Source organism: Cornus florida, unplaced genomic scaffold (assembly GCF_030987335.1).
Source record: "Cornus florida cultivar Cherokee Brave unplaced genomic scaffold, ASM3098733v1 CherokeeBrave_3.0.0_Hap2_Chr02, whole genome shotgun sequence".
Classification (NCBI taxonomy): domain Eukaryota; kingdom Viridiplantae; phylum Streptophyta; class Magnoliopsida; order Cornales; family Cornaceae; genus Cornus; species Cornus florida.
In genome coordinates this window covers 51,132,719-51,151,497 of record NW_026775572.1, presented here as the reverse complement: position 1 = coordinate 51,151,497, position 18,779 = coordinate 51,132,719, and the positions used below count along the sequence as shown (strand labels likewise).

The following is an 18,779-nucleotide window of genomic DNA, read 5'->3' as shown; positions in this document are numbered from 1 at the left end:
GGGGTGGTGGCAATGTGGGTTGAGAGGGAGATGGAGCTGCGAGGGAGAGAATGGGTTTTAAAAGAGAGAAAAGAGAGCTTGGTTCGAGCACTCGAAGGCCCACTTCGAGTGCTCGGAATTGGGGCAGAGAGTTGGGTGATGGGCTAGGGTGCTGGCATGAGGAGTTCGAGCACTCGAAGCTTGGTCTTCGAGTGCTCGAAAGTGGAGCAGTGGGTTGCCGAGAGAAGATGGGTGTGAGTTGGTTGAGGTGCAGGGCATGGTGAGGGTTGATGGTGGTTGAGGGGTGGTGAGGTTGGTTGTGAGGGTTGGTAGGAGGGTGGTGGGATGCATGCATGGGTTTGGCATGCATGCATGCAAGAGGTGAGCTGGGTGGTGAGGTGGGTGGTGAGGTGAGAGGTTTGGTGAGAGGTTTGGGAGGGGTTTGGCATGCATGCATGGGCGTGCATGCATGCAAGGGTGAGAGTGGAGGGTGGTATGAGGGAAGATGGGTTTGTATGGTGGATGAGAGAGAATTGGTTTGGTGGTGCAGAGAGGAGATGATGTTGGTTAGGGTGGGAAGGTTGGTTATGCATGGTGTTGTGCATGCATGGGGGTATGCATGCATGCATGCAGGGTGGTGATGTGGTGCATGGCCGAGAGGGTAGATGGTGTTAGAGAGGGTGATGGAGGTTGAGAGGTGTGGCATGCATGCATGGGCGTGCATGCATGCATGCAGGGTGGTTGGGAAGGATGTGGTGGGTTGGTGAGTGAGTGTGGGTTTGGTGTGTGGATTGGGAGTTGGCTGCGAGGATGGGAGTTGGAGCACTCGAAATGGCCTTTTCGAGTGCTCGATATTGTGGCAGAGAGTGAGGGTTGGCTGGGGCATGGAATTCGAGCACTCATACCAGAATTGAGAGTGCTCGAAATGAGGGCAGTAGGTTCGGCAGTATGGGTGGAAAATTTGGAGCAATCCAAATGGAAGCTAGAGTGCTCCAAAAATGGGCAGTGAGCTTGGGATTGATGGTGAAGACATTTGGAGCAATCCAAATGGAATTTAGAGTGCTCCAAAATGGGTAGTAGCTCATGGAATTTTGGTTAGATCATTCGAGCACTAGAATCTTGGCCCAGTGAGCATTTTGAATGGATGCAATTGCTGAAACAAATGTGTCAAACTTTGCAACATCTTGCTAATGCATGAATATAATTGGAAATTTTTTTTCAAAATGTAACACATTTCCAATGTATGGATGAATTTTGAACTTTGCAAATTCATTCCATTCCAATGCAAGGATGTAAAAAAAATTTTAAACTTGGCATGCCATTCCCATGCATGGAAAGATTTTTAAAGCTTTGCATGGCAGTTGGAAAAATATTTGAAAACTTTGCATGCCATTCCATGCATCGAAAATTTTTCATGTCATTCCCATGCATCGAAAAATCATTGCAAGCAGCAGCTTCAATTCAAGCCATGCATGGAAAATTTTAAAACTTTGCACATTATTCCAATCTAATGCATGGATGGATTTTTGAAGCTTTGCATGCATGGAAAGAAATTGAAATTTTGCATGGGACAATGCATGGGGAATTTTGAAAAATTTTCAAACATTGCAAATGCTTGGAAAAATTTTAAACAGTGCAAGAATTTCAATGCATGGATGATTTTGCGAAAATTTTCAAGAATGTATTACAAATGAGACATTATGCACATGAGTAGCATTCCCAAGATCCGATGAAATTGCTAGGAAGCGATGGAAATTTCCGGGAATGAAAATTAGAGTTGAGAAGGTCTAAGAAAAATCAAATTTTTGGCTTTTCTAAACCGTTTCCCAGAAAATTTTGCAAGGCACGAGCAATTTCAAAGAGAAGGAAGCTTGGAAATTGAAAAAATTGCTTCCCTTGCTTTGCTAAATTTAATGTCGATAGCTAGACGAAGTTAGAGCAGGTACTAATCCTCAAAAATCTCGATAGCTAGACACACCGAGATCAGGTTAGTCCTCATTACCCTATACCATGTCTCTCAAGAGATTCAAGCTTCCCCAAATAGGATAATTCTTTTAAAAGCGAAGGAGGAAGAGCTTGAAGACAAAAGTGGAAAAGAGGTAGCGGAAAGACCTCAACCCACTCTTCATCCTCAATGAAGAACTTTGGATTATGGGGCTTATTTGGATTATAGGAAGATGGAGTAGGCGAGAGTGCACCTAGCAAAGGCTTTTGGAGGGTCATATTGAGCACGGGAATGCTCGACAACTTATCCTTCAAAATTTCAACATCCTTCTCACATTTATCCGGCGGTTCGGGCTCAACAACTTGAGACAACTCAAGTGAGGGAATGGGATGAGATGCAAGCTCCCAAGAAAGAGATACATTTGATGTTGACCAAGGAAGAGAATGAATAGGTGGATGAATATTAAGCAAAGAATTCACCTCCGAAATGGAATTGTCAACATTAAAATCCTCACAATTAAAATGAGCCAAACAAGCTTTTAGAGGATCCTCCATTGAAGGAGGTGTATCAAGCAAAGGATTATGTAGGGGCTGTTTTGGAGTAGGGTAGACAATCTCTACATCATTATTTTTCCCATTTTGAGCCACAATTGCTTCATTTTGATGTGGGGCAACAATTTGATCTTCCACCACCATTTTATCATTTTCACATGTAATAACCACTTGATCATTCTCATGATGAAAGTTACTAGGAGTAATCTCATCATTCATAGAATTTTCTTTTGGATTGGCCATAAATTCAAATGAAAATGTTTCCTCCTCTTCATGATTTTTAGCATTAATCCTTTGTTGAATTTGAGATATTTGGTCATCTATCATTGCACTAACTTGGGACTGGTGATATGGTACCACTTGATTGATAGACTCTACTGTGGATTGCATGCTAGCAAGGGAAGCCAATAGTTGATTGTTGGAGTCCATCATTTGCGTGTGCATAGACTCCATCATTTGTTTGTTAGCAACAATTAGCTCATCCAATGGAGACGGTGGAAAAGGAGAAGAGGGCGGGAAAGGATGATCATTGGGTTGAAAAGGTTGCATATGAGATTGTGGGGTTGAATTTCCTATGTCATGCCACAAGAAGTTTTGTTGGTCTCCCCAACCCGAGTTATAACCATTGAAGTATGGATCACTACCCGGTTCAAAGAAATTTTCATTTGGTTGCTCTAGATAGAAGTCCGAGAATTGTCTCGTTGGAAGACAATCTCTTGTATGATGTGTATTACTAGAGCAAAAAGCACAAAACTCATGAGGTGTGTAGAATTGAGTTGGAAGATAACTATTCTCCATCTAGGAGTAATTCAACAACACACAAAGCAATCAACACAACAGTTCATCACCATAACCTCCACATACAATGTTCCCATTCTCCTCAATTATCAAGACAAAAAATGTAAATGGCCACGACAAGGACCAATGCTTGAATACGAAATTTAAAACAATTGAAATAGCCTCGACAAGGGCTTGCAATTTAATTACTTCTAAGCTTAACACATGCACGATATTCACAATTCGAAACTAGAAGTCACGAGACTTACCTGGGGTCCTCTAGACTTACAATTTGCTAGCATTCCCACGGCGAGCTTCGAGTCCCTAGAATCTTACAACACTTAAAACACAAAGGTGGTCAAAACACACAAGGAATATTCACAATCAAACTAAATTTAACCCTAGAAACTTCGGTTGCTAAACCGTTTGCAGTCCCCGGCAACGGCGCCAAAAATTGATCGGTTGGTCAATCATACATCAACCTTCGCAATAGCACGAATCATTGTAAAATAGGGCTATTGGTCGGGTAAGTCGAACCACTGGGACTGCGCTAGTCTAAGGCAACCTAAATGTCTAGAATCGTTCTTAGAATGATGAAGGGAAAATAAGGAGTTGTTTGTTTGTCACTAAATTGAATATGTGAAGTGCATGAAATAGAAACTTACAATAATTGAAGCGAGATAAGATACGAGTAAGAAAAACTAAGGAAGTGAATCCGTCTCCATCCCTATACACATGCTAGGCTAAATTTAAATTCGGGAAATCAACATAAACGATGGTCATGATACATAACAACCCTTGGTTGCTATAATATCCTCAAGAGGGTCATTGAATAAAAAACAAGAATAATCCATCAAAGAAATACATGCTTAAACTACCTAAACTAGGGTGTAGTCTTCAACATGCTCCCTAAGCCAAAGATTATCAAGCCCTTAATTGAATGATAAAAGCACATAAAGTTAGGAATCAAGAATAGACCATCAAAGGGGGAACCTAAGCAATGGACTATCAAATTTCTCTAACTTCATGCCATTAAAACTATTCCATGATCTCACTACCATTGTCACCATGAGAGTGCAAGCACTATGATTAAAAGAATAAACCATCTAAGATAGATAATTAATTCAACAATAATCATTAAAATACATGAAGATCCATTACAAGAAGCAAAATGCTCTAGACCATGAAAAGACCATAGGTTATACATTGAAATCCCAAAATAAAATCTACACTAGAACATGCTTACAAGGGAGGGACTTCATCACCTCCCTAGAAGAAGAGTTAGTTACCCATTGGAGCCTTAGAATGAAGAAGAAGCTTGAAGACCTCCTCCATTTTCGTGCTCCCTTCTTCAAGCTTGGAGAACTCTCTTTTTTGCTCCCTTCTCTCTCCTCTAATCTTGTAGAATGAAGCTCATGAAATGTGTGGCCTTCCTTGCCTTATCTACCACCAAAAGGTCACCAACCAACATCTCCAACCACTTCATTAAAGAGGGAAGCAAAGTGAAGAAACCAAGGTGCAAGTGGGCTGAAATGAGCCATTTCCGAAGGGCATTCTGCCCAAAATTCGAGCACTCTAAGCAAGGCCTCGAGCACTCGAATTTAGTGTAAAAATGCCCATGCTTCACTTGCTCCGCCCAGACCTACTTTGGTTAAACAGCCATAACTTTGCACTCCAAACTCCGAATGATGAACCGTTTGAAGATTTAGAAAGCTAATTCAGAGCTCTAAATATTTCATGTTTTGGTGGAGATCCAATTCTCAAGGATGGTTGGTCGAAAATGAAGATCAAGGCAGAATTTCATTGCTGCCAGGCAGTTCTGCGCGCCTCTGGTAACAAGGCCATAACTCTCTGCTCCGAGCTCCGAATGACAAACCGTTTGAAGATTTGGAAAGGTGATTCAGAGCTCTAAATCTTTCATGTTATGAGAGAAGTCCAGTTCTCGAGTTTGGAAGGTCAAAATGGCGAGCAAAGCCCAGGTTCTACTGCTGCCAGAATTCAGCATTGGCACCTTTTGTTGCTCAAGATTCCACAAGGCCTTATTCTTGTTCCATTTTGGCCAATGAACCTGAAAATGCATAAAAACATAGAAATGAAGATAATCTACATAAATTAACATACAACGGACTTTACTAATGCAATTTAGGGCGCTTGAATATATAATATTCGGCGCTTATCAGTACAACATTTTAATTCATCATACCAAGGTCTTCAACTGCTTCTACTTATCCCATTTCAAGAAAACACCAAAAAATTGACCTGCAATCTTCAACTGTATCTACTTGTCCCATTTCAACAAAATACCAAAAAATTACTGACTGTATCACCAACAAGCATAGTCATCATTTATCATTGACCTGCAAAAACATTGAAGATAGTTAGAAATCTAAAAAAATGTTAGTTAGAAAACTAAAAAAATATTAGTTAAAAATGACTGGCATAGTTAGAATAATGTAAAAAAATCTTATTTAGAAAAATTTAAACATTAATTCACTTTGAAGTTGATGACTGGCTTCCAAGTAACTGAGAAAAGGAGATGTTTGAAATTTGCAAATAATAATAATAATAATAATAATAATAATAATAATAATAATAATGTTTATTGATAGAATATTGACATTGTATAATTTTTATTGAAATAGCTAAGAAAAAGAGTTTAGTTGTACCTCATGAGATTGCCTTAAAGTACCATATGAAGTTCTAACAGTTTCCCTTCCACCATTTGCATTTGTAATCTGCAAAAAAAAAAAATAATAATAAAATAATAAAAAATAATAAAAAAAAAATTATCATGGAATGGGATTATCTAAAAAAGAGAGGCCAGCAAAGGGAAGTGGTAGCTAGATAAAAAGCCTGTAGTTTCATGCAACCTTGAGTTGGTCATTGCTTGATCTAAAAAAATTGGAAACTGTTTCTCTTGAGAACAAGAGTTAATGTTTGAAACATCCATGTCAACAACTCATACAATGAAATGAGGACTGGTGGGAAAATCTTTTGCTTTACATGGTATTGGCCTCTGTAATGTTTGCCACCATCATGAATGCAATATTATAAGCTTACCTTAAGTAGGGGTGGCAAACTTCAATACGACCCGCCAATACAACACGAGTTAAATGGGTAATGGGTTTACCTAAACGGGTTCGTGTCGTAAACGGGTTGACACGAATAACCCGTTTAGTTAAACATGTCGTGTTTGGGTTTGTGTGGCTCAACCCGTATAACCCGTTTAACCCGTTTAATTAAATGTGTCACCCGTGAACCCGTCTAATCCGTTACCTGTTTTTACCTGATTATTAAGGACATTTTAGTCATTTTATTGTTACACAAGAAACCCTATTAACTTATTAAGGCTGTTATATAAAATATATCAACAGATTCAACACCAGTGACCTTACGTGGCGCTTTCACTCTTCAGTCTCTCTCTCTCGGTCTCTCCTTTTTTCGCTTTCCGCTTTCTCTTTCTCTCTGAAAGACTGCAAGTGCCAGACAACTCCTCTCTCTCTCAAATCCACACCACACCAGCACACCTTGAGCGACCAAGAACACTACAGTCTACATTTCAAGTGAACAATCGAAGTAAGTTTTCTACTTTTCTTTAATTTTTTTGTCTTCCTCTTTCAAATCTATTCTGAAACAACAAGAGGTTGATTTTTTTTGTCTTTCCTCTTTCAGATCTACTTGAAAACAAGTTTTCTTTAATTTTTTTCTTTCAGATCTACTTTTAGCTTTTGATTGATGGTTCGTAGTTGCTCCTATAGTATTCGTTTTACTCATTTGATTCATAGTGCTTTATGTTGTTATGTTAATGTGTAGATTTACTATGCAAGTTCCGAATATATTGAGGTTCTTAGATGTTATTAGTTGTTGTCTAAGCTAATTAAGCCTTGGGATGAAGCTATTTTGATTTTGAGAAGTCCTACATTTGGGGGAAAACTGGAAAAGGGTTATTGCTTGGTTCTATGGCGAAAGCTCGGGCTTGGGTTGACAAGGGTGGTTGACAATTTTGGGGACGCAGGTTTGAGTATGAGAGCAGCCAGTTATGTAAAAGAGTGTCAAGTGTTTGTCTCTAGAATGTCTGTGAACGATGCACCTAGTTATTTTGGCAAAAATAATTGATGCAAGGGGATGTTCTTGTTTATTAGGAGATTATTCCAAGATTGCTCTTCATACTGTCTTACTATTGAAAATTGCAATTTTTTAAATTTATTTTTATTTCTTCTGCCTGTCTCATGAGTAGTTTGCAATCGACACCGAGTCCATAACCCATTTTAGTTACATCCAATTAGTGACCTTTTTCCCTAATTTGTTTATTGTCCAACATCTTTAGGAGTTGCTAATAGTTAATGGCATTTGTTCTGGCATTAAGAAAATGTGATTTTAAACATATTGCCTTTTGAGAAACTAATCATTACTTGCTAACCTGCATACAGGAACCCAATTATCTGACTGAAAAGGTTGCTTTAATCACTTTATGAAATAAGTCATTTCTTTTTTCTTATCACTTTTTTAAAAATCACATCCAAAATATAGATTTGTGAAATGATCCATTTGTAATTTTGATCATGGATATGAAAACTGATTAATACACATGAATTAGAGAAATTCTTAATGACTCCTCAAGTTTTATTTTATGGCATAAATCATTTAAATTTGGGATTATATGCAAAGAAAGTAGCATTTTGGTAATTTTTGTGCCTAAGGTAAGCGAATTTTATGTATACGGAAGAAATTATACAGATCGAGCTGAAATTTGTTTCAATATGAAATTAAAAAATGATCACTTATGAAATTTGGTTTGAAAGGTAAATGACTTATAATAAATTTCAAATTATATATTTATTATTGCAGAAAATAGTGAAGGAATAAATTTTTTGTGTATGTTTTACTATAGATACAATAAAGCTTCAAGTGGATAACTTGATTGATAATGTGATGAAATTTAATATCAACAATGATGACCCTGCTGAAGGCCAATGTTCCATCAGTGTTAGCGTGACCGAACATTAAAATCCAGCGAGGTAAAAAAGCCCTCTGCATTTGTTTTATTTTTCACATAATTTGTTATATGTATTCTTTTATATTTTAATCTTCTTCTTCTTTTTTATTTTTTTTATTTTTATTTTTATCTAAACTTATTTTACACTTACCTATTTTGTAGGAATTTCTACTTTTGGGTGTTTCAGAAAAAAGTGCATGCAAATTCCAGAAAGAAGTTTTTGAGTTGTGGATCTTTTGCTTTTAAGAAATTGCATGTTACCTGACATTTTTATTAAATATTTTTATTTCGGCCTGTAATAACTTATGACTTATTTTTATTTCTATCTGTAACTTATGACTCGTGACTTAATCTTTATCTTTGGCTTTTAATCTCTTTTTTGGACTCCATTACTACAGTACAAAATTTCTAATAATGTTTGCTAATATTTTAATCTTTGGCCACTTTAAACAGGTTAAGCGGGTAAACATGTTAAACAGGTTAAGCGAGTAAACAGGTTAAATGGGTAAACATGTTAAACAGGTTAAACGGGTAAGCATGTTAAACAGGTCGTGTTTGGTGTGTCTAATACGACACGTTTATTAAACGGGTTACACATGTTACCCGTTTAATAAACATGTCGTGTTCGTGTTTAGGATACGTGACACGATTATTAATCGTGTCGTGTTCGGGTTGACCTATTTAGTGTTATACCCCTAGTTCGACACGACACGATTATGACACGGGAACCCGAATTACCACCCCTGGTCCTTAAGAAACATGTCATACAATATTTTCTGAATTTGACGAAAGAAAAGGACAGGGCAAATTCAAAATGAAATACAAAACTGTCAATATAATCAACACCAGTTAAGCCCATCCATTGGTTAGGATAATTAACAGATTAACACATAGTCATTCACTTGTCTTCAAATTGTAACAATGAGAGAAATCCAAATCAAACCCACCAAATTGTTTAAAAAAAAAAATTTTTAATAATAATTTTTTTATTGAAATAACTAAGAAAAAGAGTTTACTTATATCTCATGAGGTTGCCTTAAAGTACCATATGAAACTCCAATAGTTTCCCTTCCACCATTCACATTTCTATTTGCCCTTCCACCATTTGCATTTGTAATCTACAAAAAAAAAAAAAAAAAAAAAAATTAATAATAAAATAATAATAAAATTATTAATGTTTATTGATAGAATATTGAGAATGTATAATTTTTATTGAAATAACTAAGAAAAAGAGTTTAGTTGTACCTCATGAGATTGCCTTAAAGTACTATATGAAGTTCTAACAGATGCCCTTCCACCATTTGCATTTGTACTTGCACTTGGCCTTTTACCTCTTATAGTTGTTTTAAATGCTGATGGTGGTCTTCCTCCTTTCTTTGGTGGAGTTTTCTCAACAACAACCTGCTCTGCAACTTTGCAAGTCCTTGTATTATGGCCATATACCAAGCATCTTGAACATTGCAGTTTTTCTTTTGACCTGCTCAGATGGATTGAAGTGGTAGGCTCATCATTTTTTTTGTTTCTTTTCTTTTTTGGCCTCCCAATTGGCTTCTTAAAAATTGGAGGATGGATAGAGGCTGTGGGCTCTGTTATTAGTAGCCTTCTCATAGGCATAGGGTTGATTATGCCACCATAGTGTCACGGGCTTAGAGTTTCAGCACCACTCTAGCTGCTCCCGTGCGGCACCAAGACGTTGCTTTCACTCTCGCAAGTACTTGGTCAGCCTAACTCCCGTGCACACCTTAGCCAACACACTCCCCTCGTGCGCTTACTAGTGTTGTAGTTGCCCTTGCCCTCTCCTCACTTGGCTTGCACACTCACACACACTAAGGCACTTAAGTTGGCAAGGAAAGAACACTTCTATTACTTCAAAGAATGCTTTGTACAAGGCTAACACTCAAGCTCTCTACAAGGCTCTCAAGACTCACTCTAGGACTTGTTGGTTACAAAATGAAGTCCTACTCCTATTTATAGGCATTCCCATCCCTAATGGATGGCTAGGATGCATTCTAACCAATGGTGGAGATTGATTCTCTAGAATCTTCTTCCACCTTCTACACATCTCCATACATATCTACAACATTCTAGAACCCTCCATACTACTCCACACAATTCTGGAGAATTCTAGAACCTTCCACACACTTCTAGAATATACTACACATATCTAGAATCTTCCACAGAACTCTAGACTACTCCGGAAGACTCTAGAAACTCCACTTGCCATGCAGTTGCCATGCAGCGTCCTCCTTAGCGTTTGCGTGTCACCTGCGTGGTACAACCTCCATAGGCGGGGCGTGACATTCTCCCCCACCCATTTCCGTGACGCCCTCGTCACGGTTTCTTCAACTGACCCAGCCTCTCGCAGGTCATCAGCACTTGCGCATATGTCCTTGGCCCAAACGTACGAGCGCCCTTCGGGAGATGTGAAGTCCTCACGAGCTCCATCGTGTTGACTGCCACCTCTGGACTCTCCTTCCTGCCCACGAGCGGCACCATGCATGCGGCCTTGCCTTCCTCGCCTCCAAGTATCATCAACGCACCAAGGCATGGTAGTGGCGCGGCGTTGTTCCTGTCCATGAACTCCAGCCCCAGCACCATGTCATGGTCGTCCATCTCCGCAACTTGGAAGTCGGCCTTGCCCTTCCATCCTTGCAAGCATAGCTCCACCTCTTTGCACACTCTACTCACGCGTGCCTCCTCGGAGTTGACGGCCTTGATCCATCCCTCCGTCTTGCGCATCTCCAAGCCAAGTCGTTGCGCCTCCTCTGGGGTAATGAAGTTGTGTGTGGCGCCCGTGTCCACCAACGCTTGCACGGCTTTGCCACCAACCTGCGCATCCACATAGCGCACCCCAGCTACTTTCTTCGCCTTACCCTTTTTCTTGGTGTCATGCGCCATGCTACTCAGCATCTGCATAGCCCCCATGCACCTGTCTTCGTCGCTGCCCGTATCATCCACCTTGCCCTTGCCCTTATCCTTCACAAGGGCGCTCATGGTCTTCTTGTTGGGGCAGTGTCGCAATATGTGCGGCCCTTCGCACAAGTAGCACTTCGGCTCCCACTTGCCCTTATCGCGGCGCTCCCATTTGCCACTAGCCTTGGACCTCTCTCCATGGTCCTTGCCCTTATCATGGCGTGGGCGTCTCTCCTCATCGCTGTGCTCATTATCACTAGACTTGGGCGAGCCCCGTTTCTTGAAGCGTCGGTCTCCCCCACCTTTGCCGTGGTCCCTCCTGGGAGACGTGGCCCTCTTGTCATCGCGCCTAAAGTCTTCGAGGCGCTCCGCTATAGCCATTGCGGATGCCAAGTCTCTAGGCTCCCTCCTCCTTAGCTCCGTGGCCACCCAAGACTGCAGCCCGTCTATGAACAAGCACACGCGTTGCCGCTCCGGCATCTCTGGGATCTCCAGCATCAAATTGGAGTACTCCTTCACATACTCCCTTATGCTGCCCTTCTGCTTCAAGCGCCTTAGGTTGATCATGGCCAGGTCCTCAACGCACTCAGGGTAGAACTGCCTCTTGAGCTGCCTCTTGAACTCCTCCCATGTGTCAACTGCTCTTGCGCCTCTACCAGTGAAGCGCTGCCTCCACCATAGAGCGGCGGTGTCTGTGAGGTACATAGTGCCTGTCTGCACCTTCTCCTCATCATCCTCGATCTCCATGCACTCGAAGTACCGCTCCATGTGCCAAAAGAAGTTGTCAATCTGGCGCGCATTCCTTGCCCCATCGTACTCCTTGGGCTCCGGCGCCTTCTTCTTCCTTGGCTTCACCACGACCTCGCGCGCCTGGGAGAACTCCTTCTTGCACTCGGCAATCTCCACGCGCAAGTCGTCTACCAAATCATGCAAGTCCCTTTCTTTCTCTTGCGCCTTGTTGGCGATGCCATCAATCAGCTCGTAGAGCTCCTGCATCCTTCTCTCGAGCCTATTAAACTTGGTCTCCGTGTAGACCAAGTGTGTGGCAAGCTTCTCCTCCAAGCTCTGCTCTAAGATGTGGACTTGGTGGTCTCCTCCGCTAGCCATGTCTACTCCAACAAAGCTCCCTTGACGAACCTGCTCTGATACCAACTGTCACGGGCTTAGAGTTTCAGCACCACTCTAGCTGCTCCCGTGCGGCACCAAGACGTTGCTTTCACTCTCGCAAGTACTTGGTTAGCCTAACGCCCGTGCACACCTTAGCCAACACACTCCCCTCGTGCGCTTACTAGAGTTGTAGTTGCCCTTGCCCTCTCCTCACTTGGCTTGCACACTCACACACACTAAGGCACTTAAGTTGGCAAGGAAAGAACACTTCTATTACTTCAAAGAATGCTTTGTACAAGGCTAACACTCAAGCTCTCTACAAGGCTCTCAAGACTCACTCTAGGACTTGTTGGTTACAAAATGAAGTCCTACTCCTATTTATAGGCATTCCCATCCCTAATGGATGGCTAGGATGCATTCTAACCAATGGTGGAGATTGATTCTCTAGAATCTTCTTCCACCTTCTACACATCTCCATACATATCTACAACATTCTAGAACCCTCCATACTACTCCACACAATTCTGGAGAATTCTAGAACCTTCCACACACTTCTAGAATATACTACACATATCTAGAATCTTCCACAGAACTCTAGACTACTCCGGAAGACTCTAGAAACTCCACTTGCCATGCAGTTGCCATGCAGCGTCCTCCTTAGCGTCTGCGTGTCACCTGCGTGGTACAACCTCCATAGGCGGGGCGTGACAATAGGCTTTCAAATATGTATCTTTGTGATAGTAGGGATGCACATATATCTCAAGGAGTTCCTTCTTTGTAAAACAATATACAACTGCATGTTTTGGCAGCAATGTTGACTGCATCTCCAATTTCTCTACATTGCACATCATATTTCTCATACCCAGCATACTTAACTGTACACATTCTTGCTTCCCTTTTCCTTTTGTCCAATTCCCTTTGAATTCTTGGGCATATCAACCCATAATTTGAATTAATCCACTGCCTCTTACTTTCAAATCTCAACATGAGATGCCTTCTAATCCACTCCAACATATACAGGATAGGCTTGTCTCTTGCAGGAAGGATGACTGCATTCCAAGACTCACACATATTGTTGAACACCAAAGCACATTTTGACCTCTCAGTAAATTTGGACCTTGACTAAACCTCAGGTGGCACCTTTTTTAACCATTCATAAGCTTTAACTTTAATGTCCTTGATCTTTTTTATATGCTTATCAAATGATTGAGCAGCTTCCCACAAGGCATTTTTGAGATTTTGCCTCTTATATTTTAGCTTAAAATTTTCGTATAAATGCCTCACACAGAATCTATGATTAGCCCTATATAAGATGGTATCAAATGTGTCTACCAAACCCTACAACAGAAAGTTAAAGTAAAAAAATAATAACTGAAATGTTCCACAAAAGTTACAAAATAGAAAAAAAAAGAACCAGTAGTAAAGTAAGAACGACAAAAATAAAAGTTTAAAAAAAAAATTGAAACTAAAGTACTTATTTTTTGCCTATCTGACATGAATGTAATGTCATGATGAGGGACAACAGCATCCATCAACTCCTCCATGAACTAATGCCATGACTATTTTGTTTCAGCTTCTACAACTGCAAAAGCAACAGGGAACATTTGATTATTTCCATCACAGCCCACAGTTGAGAGCAAATGACCACCATGTGGTCCCTTTAGAAAGCACCCATCAACTCCCAGAAATGGTCTACAACCATCTGTAAATCCTTTTTTCATTGCAGCATAAGAAATAAAAATCCTCTGGAATGTTCTGACTGACTCATCACCATCAGTGGGCTTAGTACACAATTTTGCAATGCTTTCTGGATTTGTCCTTAAGATTAATTCACCACATTCCCTCATCTTAGAATATTGTTCAGCTTCATCTCCCTCTATAATATTCAATGCCCTCCTTTTTGCCCGACTTACTTTGTATTTTGACACATCAATATCCAATTTAGCAGCAATAGTCTTTCTAAGAGCCCCATTATTGATGGTTGGGTTTAACCTAATTTGCTCTAAGTACCTATTTGCTAAATATCCTGCTATGGCTTGCTTACTTTTGTGAACCCACAAACAATTGTTATGTTCATCTTTAAATGTCTTGATTATCATACATTGATCATTACTTGCCTTACTTGCATAAATCCTCCAACCACAATCATACTTACACACTGCACTGATTTTGTCCCCATCATTTCTTTTGAATTTTATATCAAACTTTGCCTTTACAACATGGTCTCTCAGTGCATCTCTGAAGTCTGCAGCTGATGCAAACCTTAACCCAACTTGTAGTGGTTTTACACCCAAATCCCTTGAAGGAATAAAGTCCAGGTACATAGGACTTTGGGTATCACCATCATCATCAGATGAATTACAAAGGCTTACCAACTCATCAATAGGAGCATAATCAGAGTCAACTTCAACAAAATCAAATAACTGCTCACGATATTCATCATCATCGTCATCATCATCAGTGTGAGGCAAATCATTTGACTGGTGATCATCAAAAGGTGAAGCCTCATAGGACGCATCCATTTCTTCGTGTACAGTTTTCTTCTTACCTGAGTCATCAACTGATGCAACAATGTAAAGGTGGATTTCCTTCACTTCAATGAATGGCTCAAAAATAGAAAACATCTCCACCACATCTTGGTTAGACTTGATTTGTTGGAATCCATCACCACCATCATCAAAAGGCATCACATAAAGGGCTTCTTTAATTTCTTTATATCCAAGTTTTTTTGCATTTATCTGACCTCTATGTAGGACATTAGGTCTGGATGGATATTTTTTGTCCTATATATGCCCTATGGGGTCTTTTTATGAAAAAACCCCCATGGTGTAAAACAATAGTGTATTCCCTGTCCATCTACCAAAAAAAGAATAATATTAATTATAAAAGTAAAATAAATTTATCAAAGTAGTAGGTGACAGATTCAATGCATATCCATAATAATAAAGAATAAGTGGATAATTTAAGAACATATTCAATACAAATGGACCACTTATCTAAGGACCAAAGAGATTGACAAAACACAAAATATCAAACATTATCAGTTAACATACAAAACATAGAATCTTTGTAAAAATTACATCTATTGACACATACAAAATAAAATAGACAAGATAGTAAAGATATGAGACACACGCACTAAAGAAATTGAAAACATACACGCAGAATCTTTGTGAAAATTACATCTATTGACATAAAACCATTGAAAAGCACAACAAATGGGCCACCATATATTGTGTTATGTTCCCTGTCGAAAGGCACAATAAATAGACAAGAAAGCCTTTTCTCTTGTTAATTTATTCGCATGACCAACAAATCATATAAAAACACAAAAAATAAATTATTTTGTTCTGTTCAAGATTCCATAAAAAGCAAACTTTGAAAAATATAGAGCAAATTCTTTTATTGAGAACAAAGTTAAGGTTTACCCTTGCGTCAGTGAGTACAATAGTACTTTTTCTTCCTTCAACGAACCAAGAGCCACAAAACAGAACTGTTCAACGAACCGAGAGCAACAAAACAAAACTCGTACAGCCGGTTTAGAGTTTTGTTTTTGTCTGATTGTTGATTAGGATAAGACTTGGTTGGCGCCATAAAGTGTTGATGGGTGTTGTTTGGCACCATTTTGGGATAAGGCCTCTTATTGATATGGTTAGCAGCTTAGGTGTTACATTTTCATTAGTTCTACAGATTACATTGTCAAATTAACTTATCAACACCAATATAGCACTAAAACGACACTGTTTAAATAAGGGCTAAATGGTCATTTCATTTTTCCGTTAACGGCGGCTAACGGATCTTCACTGCATGCAACAAAATAATACTTTAGGGGGTTTTGCTTACTTCAGGGGGGTTTATTGCAATCGGGTCATAGTTCAGGGAGGGTTTAGTGCACTTTACCATTTTATTTATGATCTATTTATCATGGTTTTCTAACTCTTGAAATACCATATACTAAATACTTCAGCTCATTTACCTTTTCAAGGTTCTATATATTTGTTTCTCAGCAAACATGTATAACAGTCTCCAGTGCATATGTATTCACTTTATCTCTAACTTGTTCTTATAATATGTCAGAGACGTTACTATAAATTAATGCTAGAGATACTAATTATAATTGGCTCTAATTAATATTTACTTATACGTACATCTCTAGTATTTATGAATTGAATTATCTATGTTGAGGTTCATGTTAAGTCAGTCATATTAACATGTCTAACCTTTCATGTATCACACATCACATAACTCAATCAGTTAAGCAAATAATTAACTTATTACTTAAGCTTTGGATACAATCACCATAGAGTGAACATTCACTTCTTAGCTATCATTACTAGTTAAAAGTGAGTTATTAGCTATCAATACTAGCTTAGATTAAACACACTCTTCTCATTAATCACTACTTGTTTATATTGAACACCCAATTTTTAGTTGTCACTCTTAGCTTGAAGTTATGTTAGCTCAATTATCATTACTAGTTTCTCTTTATTTGAGTTTATTTTTAGTACACACTTATCTAAGTAGTCTAATTTGGTAGTAGAGGAATTTGTTTTGAAGAATATTATCTAAAAAGCTACCATTTTACAAGTAGTATTCTTCCCTCCTACAGAAGCAGATATGATGTATAACTTAAATAACTTATAACTAAAATGGCTACCCATCATCCTCTTATTTTTTCTACCTCGTTAAGAATAGAACCACCTAACAGATTTTAATCTGTCTCTTTAATGATTTGCACCTCAATAATTATTTTAGCTTGTAGTTGGCTACCTTTTACTCTATAGCTAACTAGCTTGCACTTCAGTAACATTTTAACTTTTAGCTAAATTGTACTTCATAGCTAACCAGTTTTAATTAGCTTGTCACTTTTATCTCGGTACACTAGTGTAATACCCCTAGTTTTCTAAAGGATAAAATTGAAATTGAAATTTTATTTTGTGTGAAATTTTAATTTGTTTTTGTGGCTAGGTGCTTATGTGTCAAATTGGTTATTTGTTTGATTTTATTTTATTTAATTGTTGGTTTTATTTTATTGGTTGATTTAAATAGATTGTTTTCCTTACTTATTTTTTTTTTTAATTAAATTAATTGGCTTGTGTGTTTAAATGGATTAATTTAGTAATTATTAATTTTGATATAAATAAGTTAAATGAGTTTTTGGTTATTACGTTAGTTAACTAGGGTCTCTAGGAAGACAGTGTATTTAACCGACATGGATACATCTTGGTTGCTTTATGGGCCGACTTGGGGTAACATTAGGGCTCTGTCTCTATTATTACAAGGATTAGGATTTTAGAATTTAAGTCTATAAATACAACCATTATGCTGTAGTCTAGGGTTTACGCTCATAACTCATAGCACAAAAACGGGGAGATAATTCTGTAAAAATAGAGGGTAGAAGGAACAGAATACTGTATGGGTGGCAAAGAGAAGAACAGAGGGGACCAAGGTGGGATTTTGGTGAACTATTCCAGAGCACTAGGAGGCTTTACAGAGGTTCGTGTTGCCGAAATAGTGGACACAACGCCAAGATTTCATAATTGAAATCACAGGCAAGTTCTATTATCTCTCTATCCCTTTGTCATGTGTTCTGTGCATACCTAGATGTCTCTAGGATTTTAATTGAATTTTAATCTAATCTGGCATGCGAAATATATGTCAAGTTGATTATCAGTATGTATATAGTTGTTTAAAACAATTCTTGAATGACTTGTGTTTGGTTTATTTTAAGCTTACAGATTGGTTCCGTTTTAATGAATGATTTAATTCGTATTGCTATAAACAAGGGATTAGGATGTCATGGAATATATATAGGATGGTTAAGATCAGTTTTGATTATCTGTATATGTTCTAGTATTACCTGTAGTTATGTCTGCAAATCGAAGATCAAGTTGTATGTTAACACATAAGGAATCGGTAGAGGTTTTAAATCACTGTAATAAATTTCAATTGTTGAACCAAACCATTGGGATGCTATTTGGTATTAATAAGACCCTTAGGATCAGTTTTAGAAACCAACTGAAGGGTAGAAAGTGGTCGGGGTCGAAGCAGATCATCGGAAACGAAGAAGGAAGCGGAACAGTGGGCTTCCCCTTTTTGGAGGCGGCTCCAAAATGTTTTGGAGGCGGCTCCAAACACTTTGAGCCTGCTCCAAAAGTTTTTGGAGCCGGCTCAATGTTGGTTTGAGCCTGCTCTATTTTTTTTAGAGCAAGCTCTTTCCATTTTGATGCGTACTGTAAGTTTTCAGAAACTGTTTAGGCTCTTGGGGTTTCTGAACAGTTTTAAAACTTTAATGGGGGTTTCAATAATTAATTTAGGATGTAATTAAGTTATAGTATTACATAAAATACCCTCTTTGTATTAATGGAATTAACAGTGCGCTATTAAACAACTTGTGCGCGATTAACTACTGGAAGGAAGTTAAATTGTCTAATTTTAATTTGATAATTTAGGGTGCTATAATATGATTCTAAATTAACTTTTAGATGTATGAGGGAGTCTTTTAATTAAC

At 38.7% G+C, this 18,779-nt stretch overlaps 1 protein-coding gene across 1 annotated transcript; it reads right to left on the bottom strand.

The window, feature by feature from the left end:
• Positions 1-13,827: 13,827 nt before the first annotated feature.
• Positions 13,828-14,955, bottom strand: LOC132296229 (uncharacterized). The gene has a single exon (XM_059794440.1). It carries the CDS (start codon positions 14,953-14,955, stop codon positions 13,828-13,830), a length of 1,128 nt encoding a protein of 375 aa, XP_059650423.1.
• Between the last annotated feature and the right edge of the window lie 3,824 nt (positions 14,956-18,779).